This window comes from Sarcophilus harrisii, chromosome 2, assembly GCF_902635505.1.
Source record: "Sarcophilus harrisii chromosome 2, mSarHar1.11, whole genome shotgun sequence".
NCBI classification, from domain to species: Eukaryota; Metazoa; Chordata; class Mammalia; order Dasyuromorphia; family Dasyuridae; genus Sarcophilus; species Sarcophilus harrisii.
Window position 1 is genome coordinate 445,120,729 of NC_045427.1, and position 21,839 is coordinate 445,142,567.

General features: G+C 46.1%; 1 protein-coding gene across 11 annotated transcripts in view; it reads left to right on the forward strand.

Annotated features, from left to right (window-relative positions):
* The window catches only part of DAB2IP (DAB2 interacting protein), a 321,975-nt gene extending 301,100 nt beyond the window's left edge, over positions 1-20,875 (forward strand). For 6 of the 11 annotated variants that reach the window (XM_031954227.1, XM_031954231.1, XM_031954234.1 and 3 more), the window contains 5 exons: positions 1,620-2,502; positions 4,592-4,744; positions 8,657-8,850; positions 10,040-10,127; positions 14,181-14,348. In XM_031954227.1, coding sequence (XP_031810087.1) covers positions 1,620-2,502; positions 4,592-4,744; positions 8,657-8,850; positions 10,040-10,127; positions 14,181-14,348 — 1,486 coding nt within the window. The other 5 variants (XR_004232236.1, XM_031954229.1, XM_031954225.1 and 2 more) reach the window with 5 other exon arrangements.
* Positions 20,876-21,839: the final 964 nt, after the last annotated feature.

Genomic DNA, 21,839 nt, shown 5'->3' on the forward strand with positions numbered 1-21,839 from the left:
AATACCAGGTGCTTCATAAGTGTTGTGGATGGATTAAATAGAACATCAATAATCCATTTCAGCCCCTGCTGTGGGTCTCTATTGCAGTCACCAACCCTGTCTGAAGGGGATCCGTTTCCTTTTCTTTTCCCTTGGCTCTCCAGAGACTGGGACTCAGGGTTCTGTAGAACTTCTAGAAAAGGAAATTTTGATAAAAGTCCTTTCCTGCTTCAGGGAGCCCCACATTTATGACTGCTGTGTTTACCCTACAAAGAGACTACTCCTTTTTCCATATCTCCTCTCTCTCTCTCTCTCTCTCTCTCTCTCTCTCTCTCTCACACACACACACACACACACACACACACACACTCACACACACACACTATTCAGGGCACCCGCTTCCTCCCCAGTCACTGGCATCCTGCTACTCCCATGGAACCTGTTTTTCTGAGGTGTTACTCCCGTTTGAAATTAGCCCTTAGATCTCTCCCTGCCTGGGTGCTGTGCCCTCAGGCTTGCTCTGACCAGCTCATTTATTTGCACGGAGGTGCTAATTACTAATGATGCTCTAATGTGTTTTAGTCACTGATAAACCCCTCACCCTGCTACCCTCTCCCAGAGGCACTTTATTCTACCAGAGAATAACCATGCAGGAAAGTGTTACCCAAAGCAATTAATCTCTAACTGGATTCTGAGGCCGTTTGGGCGGAGGAGTGGGAGTAGTCGGGTACCTCTCTCTGCCCAGAATCACTCCTATGCTTTCTTCTTCCCTGCTGAGCCCACAGTTTCCTCTCCTTCTCTTCTTCCCTCTCTGCATTTTGTGATTCCAAGGATTCCCTCGCCTCTGGGTCAGCTGTTCTTTGGGATAGACGAGTTTGATGCTATTCTCTCCTTGGCTCCTGGAAAAAAAGACAGGAGCCTATTGTCCCTCGGAGCCCAGCTGCCTCCCTCTGCCTGCTTCTGGCTGGGACTCGTCCCATGTGTTTCTCCTCTCCTTCTCCAGGGGAGTCTGATCTCCTCTGCATTGTAGGCTTTAGTTACGAGCTTAGTGATGTTATGGGGATGAGAAAAGAGGCTGCGGCACTGAAAAGCCGTCCCACCGCCATCTCCGTAGTGCCCGGGGTCAGAGAGGGACACTCAGGTGGCTGGGGAGACTGTGTGCAGGTGGCCCCTCCCACAGCGAGAAGCGCAGCAGGCCTCTGGGGCCGACATCTGAGTCTGCATGAGCAGGGAGACGGCCTGATGGACGAGAACAGCTCTTGCTTTGGAGTCTGTCTGACAATAAGGTGTTCTGTCCTTCCAGGTCTCACTTTGCGCATCTGATCCACATGTCACAAAAGGAGGTCGGACCAGAGGGGATGGAGGGTCCCTTCCACTGTAAATGCCCCAGTGCCGCGGCTCCCTCCGTCCCTCGTCCTCCTTCCTCACCCACCATGAGCCCTATGGACCTCCCTCACCCCCTTCCTAGACCCACGCCCCTGCCTCCCTGGCTATTTTGCTCTTCCCCAACAAGAATCTTCCTGCTTGTTCTTCCCTGGGTTGATTTATTCGGTTTATTTTGCGCTTTTGCATAGCATTCATGGTTCTTCTTCTTCTCCCTCCCTCCCCACCCTCCCCTGTGTGTGCTTTCTTCCCTGCAGTCTGATAGATTTCACACGGTTACCATCTCCAACCCCTGAAAACAAGGACTTGTTTTTTGTCACAAGGTCCTCTGGGGTCCAACCCTCCCCTGCCCGGAGCTCGAGCTACTCGGAGGCCAATGAGCCTGACGTCCAGATGTCCAACGGCAGCAAGAGCCTCTCCATGGTGGACCTGCAGGACAGCCGGATGTTGGATGGGGGCACGAGCACCCCCGGGGCCTCGGACCCTCTCAGTGACAGCCAGGGGTCCGCAGGGCAGCTACAGGGCGTGTGGGCGGCCCGGACCCCCCAGAACAGCCTGGCGGGCATGGCCACGGTGCGGCGGGCGGGGCAGACGCCCACCACACCTGGCACCGAGGGGGCCCCGGGCCGGCCCCAGCTGCTGGCACCACTGTCCTTCCAGAACCCTGTGTACCAGATGGCTGCCGGCCTGCCGCTCTCGCCCCGGGGCTTGGGGGACTCGGGCTCGGAATGCCACAGCTCGCTGAGCTCTCACAGCAACAGCGAGGAGCTGGCGGCCAGCAAACACAGCGGGGGCGGCTTTGGTGGGGCGGCCGCTGAGGACTTGGCCCGGCGCCCCGGGGAGCTGGCGAGGCGGCAGATGTCGCTGACAGAAAAGGGTGGACAGTCCGCCGTGCCGCGGCAGAACAGCGCCGGCCCCCAGCGGCGGATAGACCAGCCGCCGCCGCCGCCTCCCCCCCCGGTCACCCGGGGCCGGACACCACCCTCCCTCCTGAACACCATGCAGTACCCCCGGCCGTCGAGCGGGAGCATGCTGTCCTCGTCTCCCGACTGGCCGGGCAGTGGGGCGCGGCTCAGGCAGCAGTCGTCCTCCTCCAAGGGGGACAGCCCTGAGATGAAGCAGCGTACCATGCACAAACAGGTCAGTCCCTGCAGAGCCCGGGAGCCGGCCTGGCTCTGGGAACCACGTCCTTAGGGAAGCTTCCCGAGGTCAGGCCCATGAGGGGCCTCTCCTGAGCTACTTCCAGGGTCGGGGGTCCTGGAACCGGCTGAAGACACAGTCCCCTCGCCCCCCTCCGGTACAGGAAGAGTAGTTAGTTATCTGCTTTCTTTTACACACCTCCTCATCTCACTTCCACATCTTCAAGTCCGCCTTAGATTCCATGCCTGGAGCTGCCATCCCATGCTCGGGCCCACGCCCACCAGACCTCGTCACCAGCAGGGAGCTGCAGGGGGGCTCCTTGAGAGCGCTGGGATGGTCAGTGGCCCTTTCTCACGGCCCTGTCCGGGCGTCCTCGATGTGCCTCTGTAGGACTTACAGCCAAGGGAAAGCTTGTGACTTAGGAGTAATCCCTGCCCCTAAAAGCCCCGAGCTCTTGGTCCCTGGGGCCTTGAAGCTTCCACCCCCCCAAGAAGCCGGCAAGAAGTGGCAGGCGAGGTGCGATTGCGGGGTAGAGGCCCTGTGGGCTGCATGGACCTTAACAATGACTTACAGTTCTCGAGGGCTTTGTGGAGCATCTTTACGCACAGCCTTGTGAGGGAGAGGGGGAACTAGCGTTGTCCCCATTGCTCCATAGCTTGGCCCAGGGAGACCCATGATGTCAGAGCCGGGAGTGAGACCCACGCCTCTGCCCGTCAGGCCACGCTGTCCTTGTGAGGGAGGTTTGGCTAAAAGCCCTAAGTGTTGACAACCACAGGGACAGAATGTTGCCACATTGCTTGGTAACCCTGCTGTCCTCCAGGCCGTCCTGAGCCCTGGGACAAGATTCCCGACCAGGGGCCCACATGGGTCAGCAGGAGGAGCCTTGGATGAGGGAGGAGTGAGAGAACGTCCCGGGGATGAGCCTCAGTGGCCTTCCCGTACGGCTTCTGGAGGCCCTCCCTGACTAACCCTCGATAATCCTGTGGGCCCCGTCCTTTCGGACCTTGTGGTGATCTTATGCGCCCTTCTGCTGTGTCTGAGGCCAGTCCTCGGCCAGCCAGCACAGCGGTTAGGCCCTTGGGCGTCCAAAGCTGAGTGCGCAAATCCTGTGGGGGCTGGTGGGCGTCCCACTGTGCCCCAGGCTTGGGAGCCCTCGCTCTCCATAGCCATGGAGCAGGAGAGCATCGAGCATTCAGTACGAACCACTCTCCCTCTAGAGACCACCCTTCTTCCAGTGGGGTCGGGGAGGAGGGCTGACCACAGGAGTAGTATCTTCTGCTTTGGAAAGATGAAGCATTCGAATGTTTAAACTTTGTCACAAGAAACTATTCTAGTCTTCCTTCTTCCTTTCTCTCTTATCTTCTATTCTCTTTGCCACTTTCTCTTTTACTATTAGTCCCTCAATCTTTGTATCACTTATTATATTCCTATCTTTCTCTCCATTCTTCTCTTTGTGTATTTCTCTCTTCCTAGCTTTCAATTCCTTTGTTTCTATCTCAACCCTTCTTTCTGTTCCCCTCTCTCTTTGTGTGTCTGAATCCTTTCCCTTCTTTCTCTATTACCTTATCTATTTCAGCTCCTCTTGATTTATCTTTTCTTAGCCCCTATTCTTCTCTTTATCATTTTCTCATGCCCACTTTTTGCCCTCTGTGTTTGTTTTAGCATCTCCCTCTCTCCTTTTTTCTTCCTCTTCTTCCTCTTTTTCTTCTTCCTCCTCTTTTCTTCCTACTTTTTTCTTCATCTTTTTCTCCTTCTCTTCCTTGTTTTCTCCTTTCTTCTCCTCTTCCTCTTCTTTCTCTTTCTTGTTTTCTTTCTTTTCCTCTTCCTCTTTCTTCTCTTCTTCCCTTCATATTATTTTCTCTCTTAAACTTTCTCCTCATTCTTTCAGACTTACTCTCTTTGTCTTTCTGTCTCTCTCCTCTTCTTCTTCTTCAGTATCTTCCTATCTCAGTCCTTTTCCTTTTTAATTCAGTTCCCCCATCCTCTTCCCTTGCTTAACCCCAGCCCTCCTCACCCCACCCTTCAGGTTCCATGCCCCTCTGGTTCTTGCCATTTATTTCTCTGGTTCTGGCTATATGTCTCATTGTAGGCCCCTTCACCTGTGAACCCCAATGCACTGGACCGCACAGCCGCTTGGCTATTGAATATGAACATGCAGTTTTTAGAAGATGAGAGCTTTGACCCAGATCCCAAACACAGGGATAAGCTAAGGAGTAAGGAGGAACTCAGCCAAGCTGAAAAGGTAACCTGAGATTGGTCCCTGGCATTTCCATGACTGGGAGCTAGCCCTGAAGAGCTCAGGGCCTGGTGTATGGTGAACCTGCCATACTGGGGTGGGGAGTGGGGACTGAACTGGAAAGTGGGAGTGGGGACTGCAGCACAGTTGATGCCCCAGGGAACAGTACTACTCAGGCATGTCCTCTCCTGGGGCTGGCCCTACCCATCTTTGCTTTATCTCTTTCCTTGATAAAGATTATTACAGTCACATACCTGTTGAGGCATCAGAATATGGTAAAATGAATCAGAAGTCCTGAATTCCAAACCTAGCTCTGTGACCTTGTTGCTTTGTGAACTTCCCTTCTCTCCAAAGTCCCCCTCAATCCTGTGGTCTTGTGGCCCCAGGGCCTTTGCCTTTGTCCTTGCACCTCTACAGGAACTATTTTGTCTTGGGCAGTTCCTCCCTCCAAAACCCCAGGGCTTAAGACAGCCTTGGTTCTGACCTTGTAGTTAGGATGCTGCACAGACTAATGAACCCACCAGAGACAGGTGAATGAAAAGTGCTCAGAGTTGTGCTGAATGAGTATTGGGGGGGAGGGGAGTTGCTTTTGGCAACAGGGAAGTTTCCTCCCACACCCATATCCACTCACCCTTAAACAAATCCTCTTCCCTAATTGCTGTTCTAAGAACTATGTTGGGCCATGTTGAAGCTATGTTGCTATCACATCCATAGGCCTTCTAAACAGTTAGGATGTAGGAAAAATTTGTGGAATCTTCTGGGAAAGAACAACAAACTTGGGAGTAAGCAGAATAGGCTTTAGGGTTTGGCTCTGCTCCTTCCAAGCCCTAGGTACTGTATGGGGGTAAGAGGGTGCTGGGTTCCGCTTCTACCCCTGCTGCCTCAGTGGTCTTCATCAGGGCACTAATTATCCTCTGCAAGTCTCATCAGATCTCTCAGGTTCCTTCCAGCTCAAAATCTGAATCACCCAAGACTTTGGACAAATCACTTAAATTCCCCAAACCTCAGTTTTCTCATATATAATAAGGGAGGCCTCACTTCATTTGTTATTATTTGTGTCCAATTCTAGGTGACCACCTTTGAGATTTTCTTGGCAAAGATAACGGAGTGGTTTGCCATTTCCTTCCCCAGTTCATTTTACTTTCGAGGAAATTGAGCCTATAAATGGGGTCAGGTGGCTTGCCCAGAGTAATAGTGTCTTAGGCCTGATTTGAACTCAGGAATATCAGTCTTCCTGACTCCAGGCCCCGTATTCTATCCATTGCACCACCTAGCTGCCCAGATAATTTCTGAGAACACTTTTATCTCTGATATCCTGTCATTTTGTGCTAGTTGTGGGTAACCAGACATTTAGGGTCAGAGGATCGACTAACAGGGGATTTTCAGTTCTTTGTCCTTTTGAGTTGAGTATTGCAGACTTCCTGGCCTCCATCACTGTTTCTACTTGGCAAGGCTGGGGTTCTTCTGAGGAATAATGGTCCCTTCTAGCTCTAGTGCCGACTGATGGAGCTTGTCCTGTTATTCGAGCTCTGTCTTGAAGAGTAGAGAGGAACAAGGAGTCCAACTTCCCATAATGCATCCCTTTACCTTCTCATCACATCAGCTACCAGATTCAATAATTAACGATTTTCCATTGTTTTCTGATTGTATTTATGGAGAAAGAAGCAAATGATTTGGGATCAGAAGACCTGAACTCAGATCTGTGTTCTTCTATTTACTCCCAGAATAATCTTGGGCTAGTTGCTTAATTTTGGAATATCATTCTCCTCAGCTGAGGGAGTTGGATTAGATGAGTGCTTAATGTCTCTTCCATAAAGTGAGGAATTACCCTTTGAATTCCCCTTCTAGAGGCAAACTCTTCCATTTGTCCCCGGGAGAGGACTTTATTCCACTTGTTGAGTGACTCAGTGAGTTCTCTGCATCTCCCTTGATGATGTTTTTGGCACCTGCTCTGCAGATAGTTTTTCCCAGCTCATCTCTTGAAGCTCCAAAGAGCAGACATTCTTCTCAGTATACTTTCTTGCTTATAGACATGAGAGAGCTAGCAACTGGCTGACATGTTTTTTTTTTTTTTTTTTTTGGTCAGACATCCATGCTTCAGAGCTAGTACAGTGCTGTGAAAAGAAGACCTGAATTCAAATCTTCCTTCTCTCACTACCTGTGTATTTTTGGGATTGTCACAACTTCTCAGGCTCCTGGTTTCCCTAGCTGTAAAATAGGCTTGTCTGAGGTCTCTTTCTAGGTCTTAATACTATCTTCCTTTTTTCCCCCCTTTGGCAAAGTAATCGGGATTAAGTAGCTTACCCAGAGTCATGCAGCTAGTAAGTAATAAGTGTCTGAGGCTGAATTTGCATTTAGGCCCTCCTGACTCAAAGGCAGGTGCTCTATCCACTGTGCCATCTAACTGCCTCTTAATACTGTAATCCTTTAAAAAAAATTCCTTTTTCATTTCTATATAATTTCTATAGGACTCTACCCAAATTGGTGGATTCTGATAGCAGCCCAGTATTTCCATTCCCAGAACTGTGACAATAATGGGTATCCCAGTTCTGTGTATATCTCAGCCAGGACATTCCTAAGCCCAAGTAACCTTTTATTCTGAGCTCTGAGAGGCTCCTCAGCCTCCTCTGTGTTGCTCAGAAGAGTAATCCCTGCCATTTGTTATCCTGCCTACTGTTCTCTACTAGCAACCCGCTCCCTCTGAGGTTGCTGTCTCTTGTCGGGTTGTTGAGCCCTGGGGGTCCCATCTTGCTGGAGAGGCTGTAAGGCCCTAAAATCTTAATATTTATGTCGTGGACCCCTTTGGCAATGTGGTGATGCTTATGGACCCCCTCTCAGAATGATGTTTCTGAATGCATAACATTAAAATACATGAGGGTTACAGAGGAAACGGGTTTACTAAATACAGTTATCAAAATATTTAAAAAGCAAGTTCATGGTGGTCAAGTTAAAAACTGGTGCCCTAAGGAAAGCCAGCGTACCTGAAAGAGATTGTGAGTTATGGCCCGTTGTTGGTTTTTCTGTGAATTCCTGATTATGTCCCCTCCCCCAGCTCTTTGTATTTCTAATGACATAGGGATGTACACACACAGGGAAAAATCCTTCTCTCCCCAATCCCTCAGTGGGAAAGCTGATGTCAGGAGGAAGATTTGATGTGGTATCAGTTGCTCCCCTGCCCCTGGATCTCCCCTGAAAGGAACTTAACCCTTTCGTGATTCCGCTGGGGATGGGAAGAGGAGGATCTCCTGGCTCCTCCTTGCTGGGTGATTGTGGTCATGGGATCCATCCCATCTCTGCTACCTTGCTCTGGCCTGCTTCAGGGGCTGCCTCTCCTGCTTGTTTCATGCCCAGAGCACCATTGCTTCTGATCCCCTTTCTCAAAGTGGTTTTTGGTTATGGGGTTTTTTCTTTTCTTTTTTCCCCTTCTCCCAGTCAGACCCTCATGGGGCTCCAGCACTGCTCTGGATCAGCCAGGCGGGGTCTGCCCCAGGACTCGGTGTTCCTGCCTGCCTCCCCTTTGGCCTCCCCTCAGATGGGTGGATTATATCCACCTTCATGCTGAAGGCACCTTCCTGCCTGAGCAGCCCCCTCCCCCACACCCGTAAATGGGAACCGGAGCCGCACATCCCGGGCTCACTCTCTGCAGAAACAGAGAGAACCTCCAGTGTCCCCCTCAAACGCGTTCTTCTCTCAGAGAGTACCTTTTGCCCTTGGGTCGGGCTGGAGTCCCTTATGGTCTCACAGAGAGATAGGGGGGTGCCTGTCCCAACACTCAGCTCATTTGGGTTCACGGGGGCCCCACGTCCCCGCTGTCAGTGAGACCCCAGCGGGAAGCCCGCTAACGACCGTCCGCTCTGTGTTTGTCTTGCGTGTGCGTGTATGTGCCTGCGTGTCCCCGCTGGCGGCCTGCCCCAGCAGGACATTGTAGTGCTGCAGGACAAGCTGCGCATCTCGGCCAAGAAGCTGGAAGAGTATGAGAGCCGGTTCAAGTGCCAGGAGGAGACAACCCAGAAGCTGATGCTGGAATATCAGGCTCGGCTGGAGGAGGGGGAGGAGAGGCTACGGAGGCAGCAGGAGGACAAGGAGATCCAGATGAAGGGGATCATCAGCAGGTGAGTCTTCCTGCACGCTCTATCCAAGAGTGCTCAAAGATGGAGAAGGTCTGGCGCCAAGTGCGGCTCCGCCATCGTACCTGTGGGGCCTTGAGCATCCGTGACTTGGGCCACCCTGTTGGCTGTTTGGGGGCCGGTTGCTAGAGTGAGTCTGCTCTCTCACTCGCTTCATTGGGGGCACAGTGGAAAGAGCAGTGGACCAAGACCCAAACCCATCGCAACCTCTTACTAGATGTGTGACCTTAAGTTTGCTCTACCTTGCAGTGACGGGATTGGACTAGATAATGCTATCTCTCTCTAAACTTTGTTGCGGAAAAAAATCATTTTCTTGATTTTAGGAAGATTGTGGAAAACTTTTATTTAAAAATAACACCACCAAAATAAAAACAAAAAAAAACAGACGGCATTTCTTTTGGAAGTGACTCAATTCTTAAAGGATCAAAATGTCTTATATACACATAAAACAAACTACTGTGTGTAAAAGCACTATGAAGATACATTAGGTCCTGACTTTTTTTTTTTTCTTCCAGTGTCTAAATTGAAAGAGCTAGTCATAAAATCCATCCATTTATTTAGGGAATTGCATGTAATTAAGGAATGCCTAGGGGTTGTTTATATTATACTGGCTTTATCAGTTAGAAAATATCTTCCTGGACCCAAGAGGGTATAGCTTGAGGTGACAGAAGGGAAGGATGACTGGAATATAAGCTTCCTTACTTCAAACCCCTTGAAAAGGAATATTTTCAGAATGGAAAATGCTGAAGCTAAGTTGGCTTCTACATGTTCTTTATTCTTAGATCTACTTCCTTGCTTTAACATTCTGTGTTCTAACGGCCCTTCCATGTATGATATTCGGTTTCAAGGGTTCTTCCAACTGTGATATTCTCTCTTCCAAGGACCTTTCCAGTTGTGTGAGATTCACTATTCTAAGGGCCCTTCCAGCTGTGTGACATTCTCTGTTCCAATGACACTTTCAACTGTATTATGGAGTCTGTGGATACCTCGGGTTCTGACTGTGTGTAATTTTGTGATGTCCCAGGCTTGCCCAGGAGCTCAAGGGTTGCTCCCACTCACAAAACCATCAAACCCCATTTTCCCTGGTTCTCTCTAGAGGAAACCCTTGTACTCTTGTCCATGGCCAGTGACAGAAGCATCTCAGTCATGGGTGTTGCTCTTGTGTTCTCTCTAGGTTGATGTCGGTGGAGGAGGAATTAAAGAAGGATCACGCAGAGATGCAGGCGGCAGTGGATTCCAAGCAGAAAATTATCGATGCCCAGGTTGGAAGCTATTTCCCCATTAATACTTCTTTGTTACTTCTCACAGATGGCAGGAGACAGTTCCTTTTGTTTACATGAATAAGCTTCCTCTAGTCTTTGTCGTCCCTTCCACCCACACGTTCTTGGGAACAGTGCTAGCCCCTTACATCTGGGGAGGTGATGCACTCGTTCTTACTTGGGGAAGCATCATGAAACTCCTTGGAAGGAAAGCTTTCCCCTCACATGCGTCCTTTGATTACAGAAGCAAGAACGCTATAACCGGTGGGGGTGGCTGGGATGGAATGGAGATTCTCTCTCAAAAAAGGGTCAGAAAATGTCGCATAGATTGAGTTCTGGAGTTATGCTGCTCCAATGCCTACATGAGAGTGATAGGGAGGGATTTGCGCAAATGACATTAGCATGGCTAGTCGAAGTACTGAAGAATCAAGCCTTCCATTTCTCCTTATAGCCAACAGGCCCATATTGCCCTTCGTTGGCAGCTTTATGGCCATGGGCACTATCCCTTAGGCCATGGTATGAGATGAGAGAAAACTGGAAGTTACAATAAAAAAGCACAGGATAGAACTCCTTTGTTAAAAAAGCAGAGTATGTACCTTGTGATTTTCAAGTGAAGCTAATAGGAAAACTGATCCAACCTGAGATGTGTCTCCAGCAACTCCCAGAATGAACTTGAGATTTTAACACAAGGAGGCAAATACAATCTCTTTTAGGTGTCACTGAAATTTGTAAAATAGGTCTCGTGACTAGAGTGCCTAGTGATATTGCTTAGATATAATAGAAGGGAAAGGACATGGTATTAGAGATGAGAACTGAGGGGGGGAAAATCCCAAACCACTAGATTTACAATCAAAAGCTCTACATCAGGATGCCAGTCAAGTGAATTTGGATAAAATCAACCTTATCTTTAAAATGGGGGAAAATATATTTGCACAGTGTATCTTATGAGTTGCTATGAAGAAAGTATAAAGGAAAATATAAATGTGAGTACTATAAGGTGTGTGGATTTTTTTTTTTTCAATGAGAAAGAGAAAAAGAGAAAGAGACCTATAGAGAGAGAGAGACATTGATTCAGAGGAAGAGAGATTCAGGGACAGAGAGAATGGGGGAGAGGGAGAGAGGAGAGGAAAAAATTCAGAGATATTTCTCAAACTATAGATTGGTGAATTTGCCTTTGACAGTATTTTATATTGCATTATTCACAAGTAATTTCTGATTGCTTAGTAAGAAAGTAAGGATATATCAGCATGGCTTTATCAAGAATAAGTCATATCAGAGTAACCTCATTTTCTTTTTAAAATTATAGTAGATTGCTACTATAATCAAGAATGGAAATAGGAATGGGGAAGGAGGGAAAAGGAGGGATTTGGGAAAGAATAGAGAGAGATATGGACTGGCTGATAGGTGAATTCAACACCTTTTGAATGACTGGATCCAGAGAATGATGGTAAATTAATGGATAATTGTCAACCTGTAGGGAAGTATCTAGTGCAGTACCCCAGGGGCTCTGTGTGTGAACCTATTCTCTTCAACATTTTTTTAATCTGTGACTTGAATGAAAGCATTTATAACATTTCTTGGTGGCAGGTTTGGATTGACAGGAAGTAAAAACTTCTAAAAGTCAGAGAATTTAGACCCAAGTTATTTGAGAAAATAAGAGACCACTTAGTTGCTGAAAATTAATGCATCCTTTGTGGTTCATGCTTTCTATCCCAGGGTAGAAGGGAAAGGGTCATTTTAGAACCATCACTAGAGGTATTTCAGAAGTTTTGAGAGATCAGGAGTATAAAGGGGAGCAGTTGTTAAGCCTCATGTTGACTCACAGATCGTGGAAAGAATATTCAGCATGGTTTATCACCATTTACTAGAAAGGAATATAGAGACCATTAGGAGTCAATATTGATTCACTAAAAACAAATTATGACTAGTTCCTTATTCACTTTTTTGCTAGGGTTCTAGATTAGGGGAATGCCATCGGTACCGTGATTTCAGAAAAGCATGATATTCTCATGGATAAAATAGCAAAATTTGATTTAGATAATATTATTGTGAGAAGAGACAATCAAGTAAACAAGCATTTATTAAGCATCTACTGTGTAGCAGGCACTGTGCTAGGCACTAGAGATAGAGATAAAATGAATGAACTAATCCATAATCCACCAATCCCTAATTTCTGGAAGTGAGAGAAAAAGCAAAGAAATCATGAGTCACTCCAACCCACCCTACTGGGTCCTGCTCTCAAGGAACTTATATTCTAATGGGAAAAAACAAATTTATCTGTCACTATATGCAGAATAAATATTAAGAGAATAAATTTAAATAAACACCAAATAGTGTGAGAGATACCAGGTAGTTTGGAAGGGAGGGCTCTAGTATTTGGATCGATCAGGAAAGATAACACCTGAGTTGAATCACAAAAAAAGAGAGGATTCAGTGAGGCAGAAGTAAGGAGGGAAGGCATTCTAGGCATATAGGATGGCCAGTGCAAAAGGACTGAGAAGGGAGATAAGGAGTATCATATGGGAGGAATAGAAAAGGCCATTTTGGCTCAATTGCCACATGCATACACAAAAGGGGAGTTTAATAGCCAGTAAAATTAGAAGAGAAGACGTGGGAAGGTTGTAAAGAACTTTCAGAGCCAAATAGAAGTGTTTATTTTTTATCCTAGCAGCAAAATTTCTTAAATTGGGGAATGACAAGGATACATTTTCACATAAGGAAAATCATTTTGACAACAGTGTGGAAGATGGACTGAAGTGATGAAAGTTGAGGCAAGAAAGCCAATTAGAAAACTGTTGGAATAATTTAGGTGACAGATAGAGAGGACCTGAGTAGAAAAAAGGAGTCATATTGAAGAATTATTGTGAAGGAAGAAACAGCAAGATCTGGCAACTGGTTGTGTTTGTGGAGTAAAAGAGAGTGAGAAGATGATAATGCTGAAGTTACAACCTGGAATTCTGGAAGAATGGTGGGGCCTTTGAAAGAAATAGGGAAGTTGGTAGGACATGTATACATATATTATATTTAACTTGTACTTTAACATATTTTACATGTATTGGTCAACCTGCCATCTGGGGAAGGAGGTTGGGGGAAGGAGAGGAAAAATTGGAACAAAAGCTTTTGCAGTTATCAGTGCTGAAAAATTACCCATGCATATATCCTGTAAATAAAAAGCTATAATAATAATAATAATAATAATAATAATAATAAAGAAATAGGGAAGTTGGGAACAAGAGAATGGTGAGGTTAAGAGGAAGAAAGATAATGAGTTTAGCTTTAAGATGTTCAGCTTAATTTGTCTTCAGGATATCTAGTTTGAATGGACAAAGGGCAAAATTAGAGGACAACATTGGTGATACAAGAATGACATTTGGGGAAGAAACTGGACTAGATTTGGAAATGTGAATATGCATAGAAATGATAATTTAATCCATAGGATCTGATGAGGTCATCAAGAATATATAGATAGAAGAGCAAGGCTTTGGGGAATTCTCATAGTTATATGACATAATATCATCAGCAAAGGAATCTGAGATGGAGTGCTCAGACAGGTAGGAGAAGAACCAGGAGAATGCCTAACAGCTATATCCAAAAAAAACTGAGAGGGACCATAGACCAATAGAAAGAGCAGTGGATTTGAATTTGTAACATCTTGGTTCAAATTCTAAGTCTGCCATTAACTAGCTATGTGATCTTGGACAGCTCCCTCTTCCACTTTCTGCCTCGGGCTCCTCATCTATGAAGTGGATGAGGTTGACCATTTAGTTTTGGAGTTGTCTATAGGTATTTTGTTTTATTAAAGATGCCCTACAGCACTAACATTCTGTAGATCATGAATGAACGAACCATTTTAGAGATGAGTTATAATTCCATTTCTTCTCCCTGCCTTCCCCAACATTGGGACTTAATTTGGAAAAGTTAAACCTACTTAGCCATCTATAGACCTGTTGAATGAAAACCAATTTTAGTCGGTTTTGGGGGACATTGAAAAGGAGCCAGTATTCTAAGACCACCCCTCCCCAGTGACCCCTCCTTTGGCTGCTCTGTCATTCACAGGAAAAACGCATTGCCTCGCTGGACGCAGCCAACGCACGCCTCATGAGCGCCCTGACCCAGCTGAAAGAGAGGTACAGCATGCAGACCCGTAACGGCATCTCCCCCACAAACCCAACCAAATTGCAGATTACAGAGAATGGCGAATTCAGAAACAGCAGCAATTGTTAACTCACCTGGAGGGAGGAGGAGCGCTGCCACTGCCGCCGGGCACGGGGGGAGGAGGAGACAGAAGTAAAATATAGAAATAAAAACCCCAGGATCTCCAGCCCATTGCACCGGGGGCAGCCGGAGCGACAGCCACTTCAGAGAATGGTTCATCTCTCCCCTCCCTCCCCCCAAGACACCAGGCCGGCCGGGATAGGAGCCAGCATGTGTGACTGATGCACTGTGGGGCAGAAGGCACTGCCTCCTCCCTCTCCTCTCCCCTCCCCAAGAAGCTAAAGCCCATGTATTTGGGGGAAGGTGGAAAAAAAAGACTTATTTGTGGGAGTTGTATGGCCTAAGGGGAAAAAATGTTATATTTGGAAAAAAAAATACCAGAAAACCAAACTGCAAAGTGTCACTGTTGGTGAATTTCTTTTGATGTATAAATGTTTTAACCAATTACCCTTTTCTTTTTGAGTTGGACAAATCTCCAGATTATCACAGGGGCTGATAACGTTTGAATTAATTTCTGTAAGAGAGAGATGGGGCAAAAAAATCAAGACTCACTCCATCCCCAATCCCCAGGGTGGCCTGGAATTCTAGGCCGACCCCACTCTTATTCAGATCAGTATTGCTCTGTCACTGTCCAGGGAAGAGTGTTTTGATTTTAGCAAGTGGGTCCTAATAATTTTAGTCAGAAATGGCCCTAAAATAGAGGACAATTCACAAAAGATAAGTCCATAGGATTGCAGAGTTGGAAGGGACCCCAGAGCCTACCTAGTCCAACCCATCCCTGAACAGGAACCGTTTACAACAACCCTGAGAAGTAAGCATATAGCTTCTATCTGCACGCCTCTGGTGATGAGGAAATTACTTTCTAATAGGCAACCCATTCATTGCTGAAGAGTTCTCATTGTTAGAAAGTTCTGATGAGCCCAAATTTGCCTTTCTGCAACTTCTCCCTTAGGATTCCTAGTTCTTCCCTCTGATGCCAGGCCAAATAAGGCTCATCCCTCTAATACATGTTAGGTCTTCAGATTGTTGGACACAACCATTATGCTTCCCTCCCTCCCCAGCTACTCCCAAGGTCTCTTTTCCAGGGTGAAGAACTCTTAAACCTCTCCCCTCGGCTTTTAAAAGCTTGGGGGACAGCTTACTCCTTTCCTCTGTAGAGGAGTTGGTGCTTTCATATAGGGGGGAATGCTCAAGAAGAGTTGCCCACTCAATGGAACATCTTCCTCTGGTAGTCCCACTGAAAAGGAAGCGACAAATTGAATTCTTCGTTTCTAGAGCCATTCCCTGTGTCTCCATCCTGTTTATTTGCCCTCTCCTTAAGTTGGTCTCCAAGTAGACCGCACACAAAGACATTTAATGATTTGAGTTTGCTCAGAGAACTACAAGCACAAATCCACTCTCTCACTCACCTTTCTGTCAATGCATGTAAAAGTGTCTTAAGATTCCTTCTGGGTACCCTTTGGTCCAAAACTTGATGATCCTTGGCCATTCCATAAAGAGTTTAGAGGAGGGTCATAAAATGTTAAAACTGGAAGAGATTTTGTCATCTTGTCTAACATCTAGATCTCTCTTCACTATCTTAAGTCATCATCTGGTCTCTGCTTGAAGAGTTTTATTGATAAGGAGCTCTTGAAATGCCCCATCCTCCTCTGGAGTTTTTCTTTGATTTGAAGTTGCCATAGTATCTATCATAATGTGATGTGGGAGGGGAGGAGGGATGGGGAAGGCCCAGCCAAAGACTATTACGCTTTGTCCTTACCTCTGTAACAACTGGATTTTTGTTTCCTTTTTTGTTGTTTTTAATTGAACCAGGAGGCTATGATGAAGGTCAACCACTGAGGAGAACTATGGAAGAGAGCATGTAAAGGAAGTGACTTGTCCCTTGTAATGGGAAAGGGAAAAGGTTCCCATGCCCCTTCTGAGTCTCCCTAACCCAAGTTCCAACAGACTCCACACCCCATCTGGTGTTGTAGGCTTCCATGATTACTTATTAGCCTTCCTTTAGTCAACCTGCAAAATCACTGTGGAGCCCAGCCTTCAGTGAAGGCCTCTCAGACCAAGGCCAGTTTAACTGAACTATAGTAAACTGGGGTGGAAATTTGGCTTAGACACATGGCAAAGGGAACAAAGAAAGATTTATTTCATCTACTATCCTGTTTTCCTCCTTTCTATGCTGATTTTTTCCCCTCAGACTGCTGGCTAAGTAGACTCTACACAAGAAAATGTAGCACTTTTTAAAAATTTTGTTCCAACTTGTAAAGATTTGAAACCCGCTAAGGGAAAACTGCTTCTTGGGAAATTGTATAGTAGTGTCAGAAGTCTTAGGTTAAAAATCTTTGCTCTCCTTCTTGTTCTCTGTAACATCAGGCTAATCCCTTCCTTTCTCAGGGCCTTTTCATCACATGGGTTGAACTAGGTCTCTGACACCCTTTCCCACTCTAATTCCAGTAATGAACCTTCCTGCAATAGTGTTCTGGAGAGAAATGAAAAGGAAGTAGATGGAGTAGGAAAAAGATTGCAGAATCTGGAGTCGGAGCCACTATTTGTGAAATCTTGAGCCAGGAACTTAATGAATGACCCTATTTATTTCTTCTGCCAAATGAGAAGGTGGAACCTTGAAGGCCCAGCTCTCCCTACCTAGGTGACCCTGAGAAAGAACCAATTTCTATTCAGTTTTCTCATCCATAAAATGAGGTGAATCAGTTTGTCTTAAGGTTCCTTCTACCTGTTGATCCTATCTAAGAGGAATAGCCCTTTATTCCAGTGTTTGGGCTGTCCTATAAAGGAGCCCAAAAGTGGGTCTCCAACCCCCAGCAAAATAGGATTTATTTTAATGTTCTGTGTGAAGTGCCATAATGGATTTCCTGGAGAGAGTCCAAGTGAGTCCCAGAGAGTGTTTCTCTGCCATTTAAGAGGTTCTTACAGGGAGTATGTGAGCCATGAGCTAACTGGAGAAGAGAAATAATTAATGATGTAAATAATAATCATAGTACCAGGGAGGCCCAGGAGAAGATTGGTAATTGTAATTTTTTTTCCTTTCACAGTATGCATTAGAAACAAAATCCGCTCGTTTTCTGGAATACAGGCCCTTTAAATTGAGCGCACGCACTACATGGGAATTAAGAGCCCTGAAGGATGTTAAACATGATCACCCAACAGGAACAGCAGCAAGGAGCCGGCAGGCCCCCCCGTGCACACAGCCCGCTGGCCAGTCTGGACTGTGCTCTTTCTCCTGCTCCCCACCCCGTCCCGGACCCGGGGGACCCACACGTCTAGGGCCAGGGCTGGCTTTTCTCGTTTTTACTTTACTTGTGTGTTGTGGTTCAAAGTTAGGACCTTCTGGTGCTGTCCCCTTCCATTCTGTGTCAGAGAAGGTCTAGTCAGGAAAGCTCTTTGGAGGCAGGATTGGGAAGAGATCTTTGGCCCATGGTCTGCAGTCTCATTTAAAGGGTCTATCAGTGAGGGGGTGAGGATGGAGCACCAAGTCCTCCTGCCTGTAGCCTGAGCCAAGGTGCCAGTGCCAACTCAGTACCATCAGGATCCAGACTACAGACCTTGCCATACCCCTACAGAAGATGGTCCTAGAAACCAGTCAGAGACAAGGTGAAAAACCTCAGCTTCCTTCTCTCTCTTCCCTCTCCCCCCTCTCCCCCCCGCCCCTGCCTCTTAAGTTTTTCTAAGACCTTAATTATTCCAGCTAGGACTGCCATGCTGGATCCCTGGAAATCTCTGTTCTTTTTCCCTCCCCCAGCTGCACATGCCTTTTGCTCAGTTGATTTCCCTATCCCGGCATGGTCAGACCACCGCTCCCCTTTCCTGAATCAGAATTCAGGTGGCGGATGGGGAGCAGAGAGAGCAGGCTGTGAGTGTTCTCTCCTCTGGCTGAATCAGCTAGCTTTGGAGAAGGGCCTGAAAGACAAAGCATCCTTCAGAAAGGCCCCTGAAAATCCATGCAGCAGCAAGCTTAGGAATAACAGGGTACTTTTGACCATTCGGGGCAGAAACTGCCATTTCCAAACTCCTCCGAGACTCAAGTTCACCAAGAAATTTCTGCTAAATTGGTGGCTTGGGGAAGGAACAGAGATCCTGGCAGGGGGATGTTTCCATGAAACTAATTTAATTCCATTTCATTTTTTGGTCAGAGCCAGAGACACTTACCTTGTGATGGATGATAATCTGGCTAGAAGATGAGGGGATCAGAAATAAGGCATTAGGGATAGAAATGTGTTCCCCCATTCCCCACCTCCCAACTCCCCAAGAAATTTGGGGTGGGGAGAAGGCTCTCCAACATGAGAGTGATCTTGATGGGAGAGATTCAGCTCTGTGTGGAGAAGGGTGTGGCTGATTGAATTGGAAGTTGAATAGTATCTTTCTCCCTCATCCTTGCCCTTCACTGCCTTTTTACCCCCTTCATCCTACAGGGGGACCTCACTTCTGACTAGGGGTCTCAGGCCACTAAATTAGGCTCTATCAATATATCTAAGAGCCATGCCAGATGAGGAGAACTTGGACATCTTTAGGCTAAGGTGTCTTTGTTTTTAATTTCTTGCCCATCGTATTTACTTACCAAATACAAACCGATCCTCCATACCCATATTTATAAACTTTCCATTTCCTTTTTTCGTTTTGTTTTCAAAAGAGAAAAGGTTTCTCTCTCTCCCTTCTCCCCCCACCCCGAGTTTCTGTTTCTGAAATGTGTGTCTCATAGCAATACTGGGGACCAAGTCCCCACAGCCAGGGAGAAAGTCAACAAGGGACCGAAGACCACTATATATAACATTTGTCACCTGCTCGCTCATTCTCATGCTCTCTTCGGCGAGAGCCTTATCTGGTGCAAAAACTGTAAAGTGTACAGACTGTCCACCGATTTTTATCTTACTGCAAGTCTGACAACTTTTTTGTAAATGTTCTCTCGGTGTTTGATTGTAATGTAATTATTTCACTATCAGCTGTATATAGTGATTCGCGCCTGGTGCTGCCTCACAGACGGGATTGGGCAGCTGCTTGTAGAATGACTTGGAGTTTTATTTTTTGTTTTCCTCATTAAAAAAAAAAAAAGGAAAAAAAAACAGAGTTGAGGAGGAGTAGGAGGGTTGGGATTTTTTAAAAAATTTGAGTTGATTAGAGACAGCTGTGGTATACTGGGAATGCCAGATTTAGAATCAAGAAACTTGGGTTTGAACCCAACTCTGCCCCTTGACTAACTGTGTGACTTTGAGAAAGTCAGTTTTCTTCTCAAGGCCTCAGCTTCTTCATCTGTAAAATGAAGAGTTTGGAAGACCTCTCAGGTCCCAGCACTAAATTTCTAGGATAGGTAATTTGTGGACTTGGTACAAAAAGATTTTCCCAAGATTATTAGTACCTTGCTGATAATAGGATCTAGCTTTTTTTTAATTTTTAATTTTTAATTTGGTTCCGGGAGAGCTTAACTGGGGGAATAGGCTCAATCTGCTCTGTGAAGGGCCATACTTTTGCCTTTTCAGGATAAGGCACCCGTAGGAGTGGCTGACACATAACATCGACAATCACAGCCACAAGCCCCGTCCATACCTGAGGGTTTCCTAGGAGTTTTAGGATTGCCAGGGCTGCCTGGCCTGGTCCAGGTGAGTCCTCAACCCAAAGAGCTCCTAGTCATTCTTCCTCCCCAGAGATCCCCAGAGAGAGAACTGGTTTATGCCAGTTTTGGGTGGGGCTGAAGGAAGCCAAGTTGAACTGAACCTCACCAGGGAAATCATCCTCTTCTTCCAGACCTGTTGGATGCTGCTCTTCCCCCATGAATCATCAGTGTCCTTCATGAACAGTCCTAGGACCATGACAGAGGCTAGCCACACACCTGACCAAAAAATATCTCCAAGGAACCAAATACCTCCAGGATGAGAGGGCAGGAGAGCCTAAAATGGTATCTCCCACCCACTATGGTAGAGCTGAAGAAATGGTCCCTGCCTGGGGGAGCTATTGGGCCCCACAGCTGCAAACACCTCCCCACCCCCTACCAGTGGTTTTTTCAGAGCTCAGAAGAACAGACTCCCTGGAGACCCTGCTTTTGATAAGCCAAAAATAAATGAGAAATAGTTGAATTTCCCAAGGTCATTTGAAGGGGAGATGGGCTTAATTTTTCTGCTCAGTTAACTGCCTAATTTCTTGTAAATGACCAACCTTTCTCCAACTTCTCAGGAGATAGGTGAAGGTGTCACCCTACACAACCCTGAATTCCCACAGAGCTTCTCACCGACTCCTAAGATATACCTCTTTCCCTCCCTCTGTCTATTTGCTGAAGCCCAGCCTCACTCTGTTTTCTAAAGACTCTTATAAAGAAAAATGAAAACAGGCTCACCTCCATTTTGTAAGTATGTGAAAAGGGAAAAAAGTTTAAAAAAGCAAAAAGTTGAACTGTTGCCTGGAGTTTCTCCAGGCTCGACTTTTAAACTATGTAATAATGTACAGAGAAAGGTGTTGGTGTTCCAAAATTCCATGTGGCTGTGCAATTTATGTACATTTACAATTAGAAATATTAAAGATTTATTTAGCTATTTTAAGCCAAACTCTCAATTCCGTTGGATGAACTCCCTTCCTTCCTTTATTCTTCCCTCCCTCTGTCTCGTGTCTTTTTAGTGATAAGAAGCAAATAACTCCTTCTTTACACTTCAATTTCCCCTTCTACAAAATGATGGTGTTGATGTGTTGTGAGGAAGGGGAGAAGTATCAAATTAGGAGTTGGGTGACTTGGGTGCAAATTCTAGTTCTACTACTTGTGCAACCTTGGGGAAGTCCATTATATCTCTGGGCCTCAGTTTCTTCATCTGTAAAATGAGGAACTTGAATTAGACCAGATCCTCTGGGTCCTTTCTATGTCTAAATCTAAACTTATGACCTATATTAATCACAAGGGTCCTAACTAAAGCCTAGGACAATTTCTTACATGCCAAAGTTTTTCCTCCCTCATGGCTTTAATGAAGTCAAGATTCGAGTTTTGTTTTGTTTGTTTTGACAAACGTGTCCACTATTAGCCTTTCCATTATACTGAAAAGGTCGTCCAAGATTTATTTATTTACCTTTTGGCTTATGGGTTCTGAATTAAACATAGATGCAGTATCTGAAATAGGAAGTGGTCATGGAGACCATTTAATCCAACTCCCTCCTCCTCACACTACATTGTAGTAGAGTAAAATGGGATTCAGAAAGAAGCAAACTTACCAAGGTCATTGATGCAGTGACCGGCTATATTGAGTTTTGTATCCAGGATAAGGCTCAAAATCCAAATCTCTTCCTATGCTTGCACTCATATGATGCTATGAGGGATCACTGGATTTAAAAGGAACTGCAGAGAGAAGACCAGAGCTGGGATTTGGATGTGTGGAAGACTCCTGGGTGAGGAATGGAATGGAGGGCTTCTGGCTAAGTGGGTGGGCTTAAGAAAGGGAGATTGGGTGCTAGCAAGGTTTCTCTTTCTAATCCAACAAATATCAAGAAGCCATTTGCAATGCCCTGTATAAGCACTGT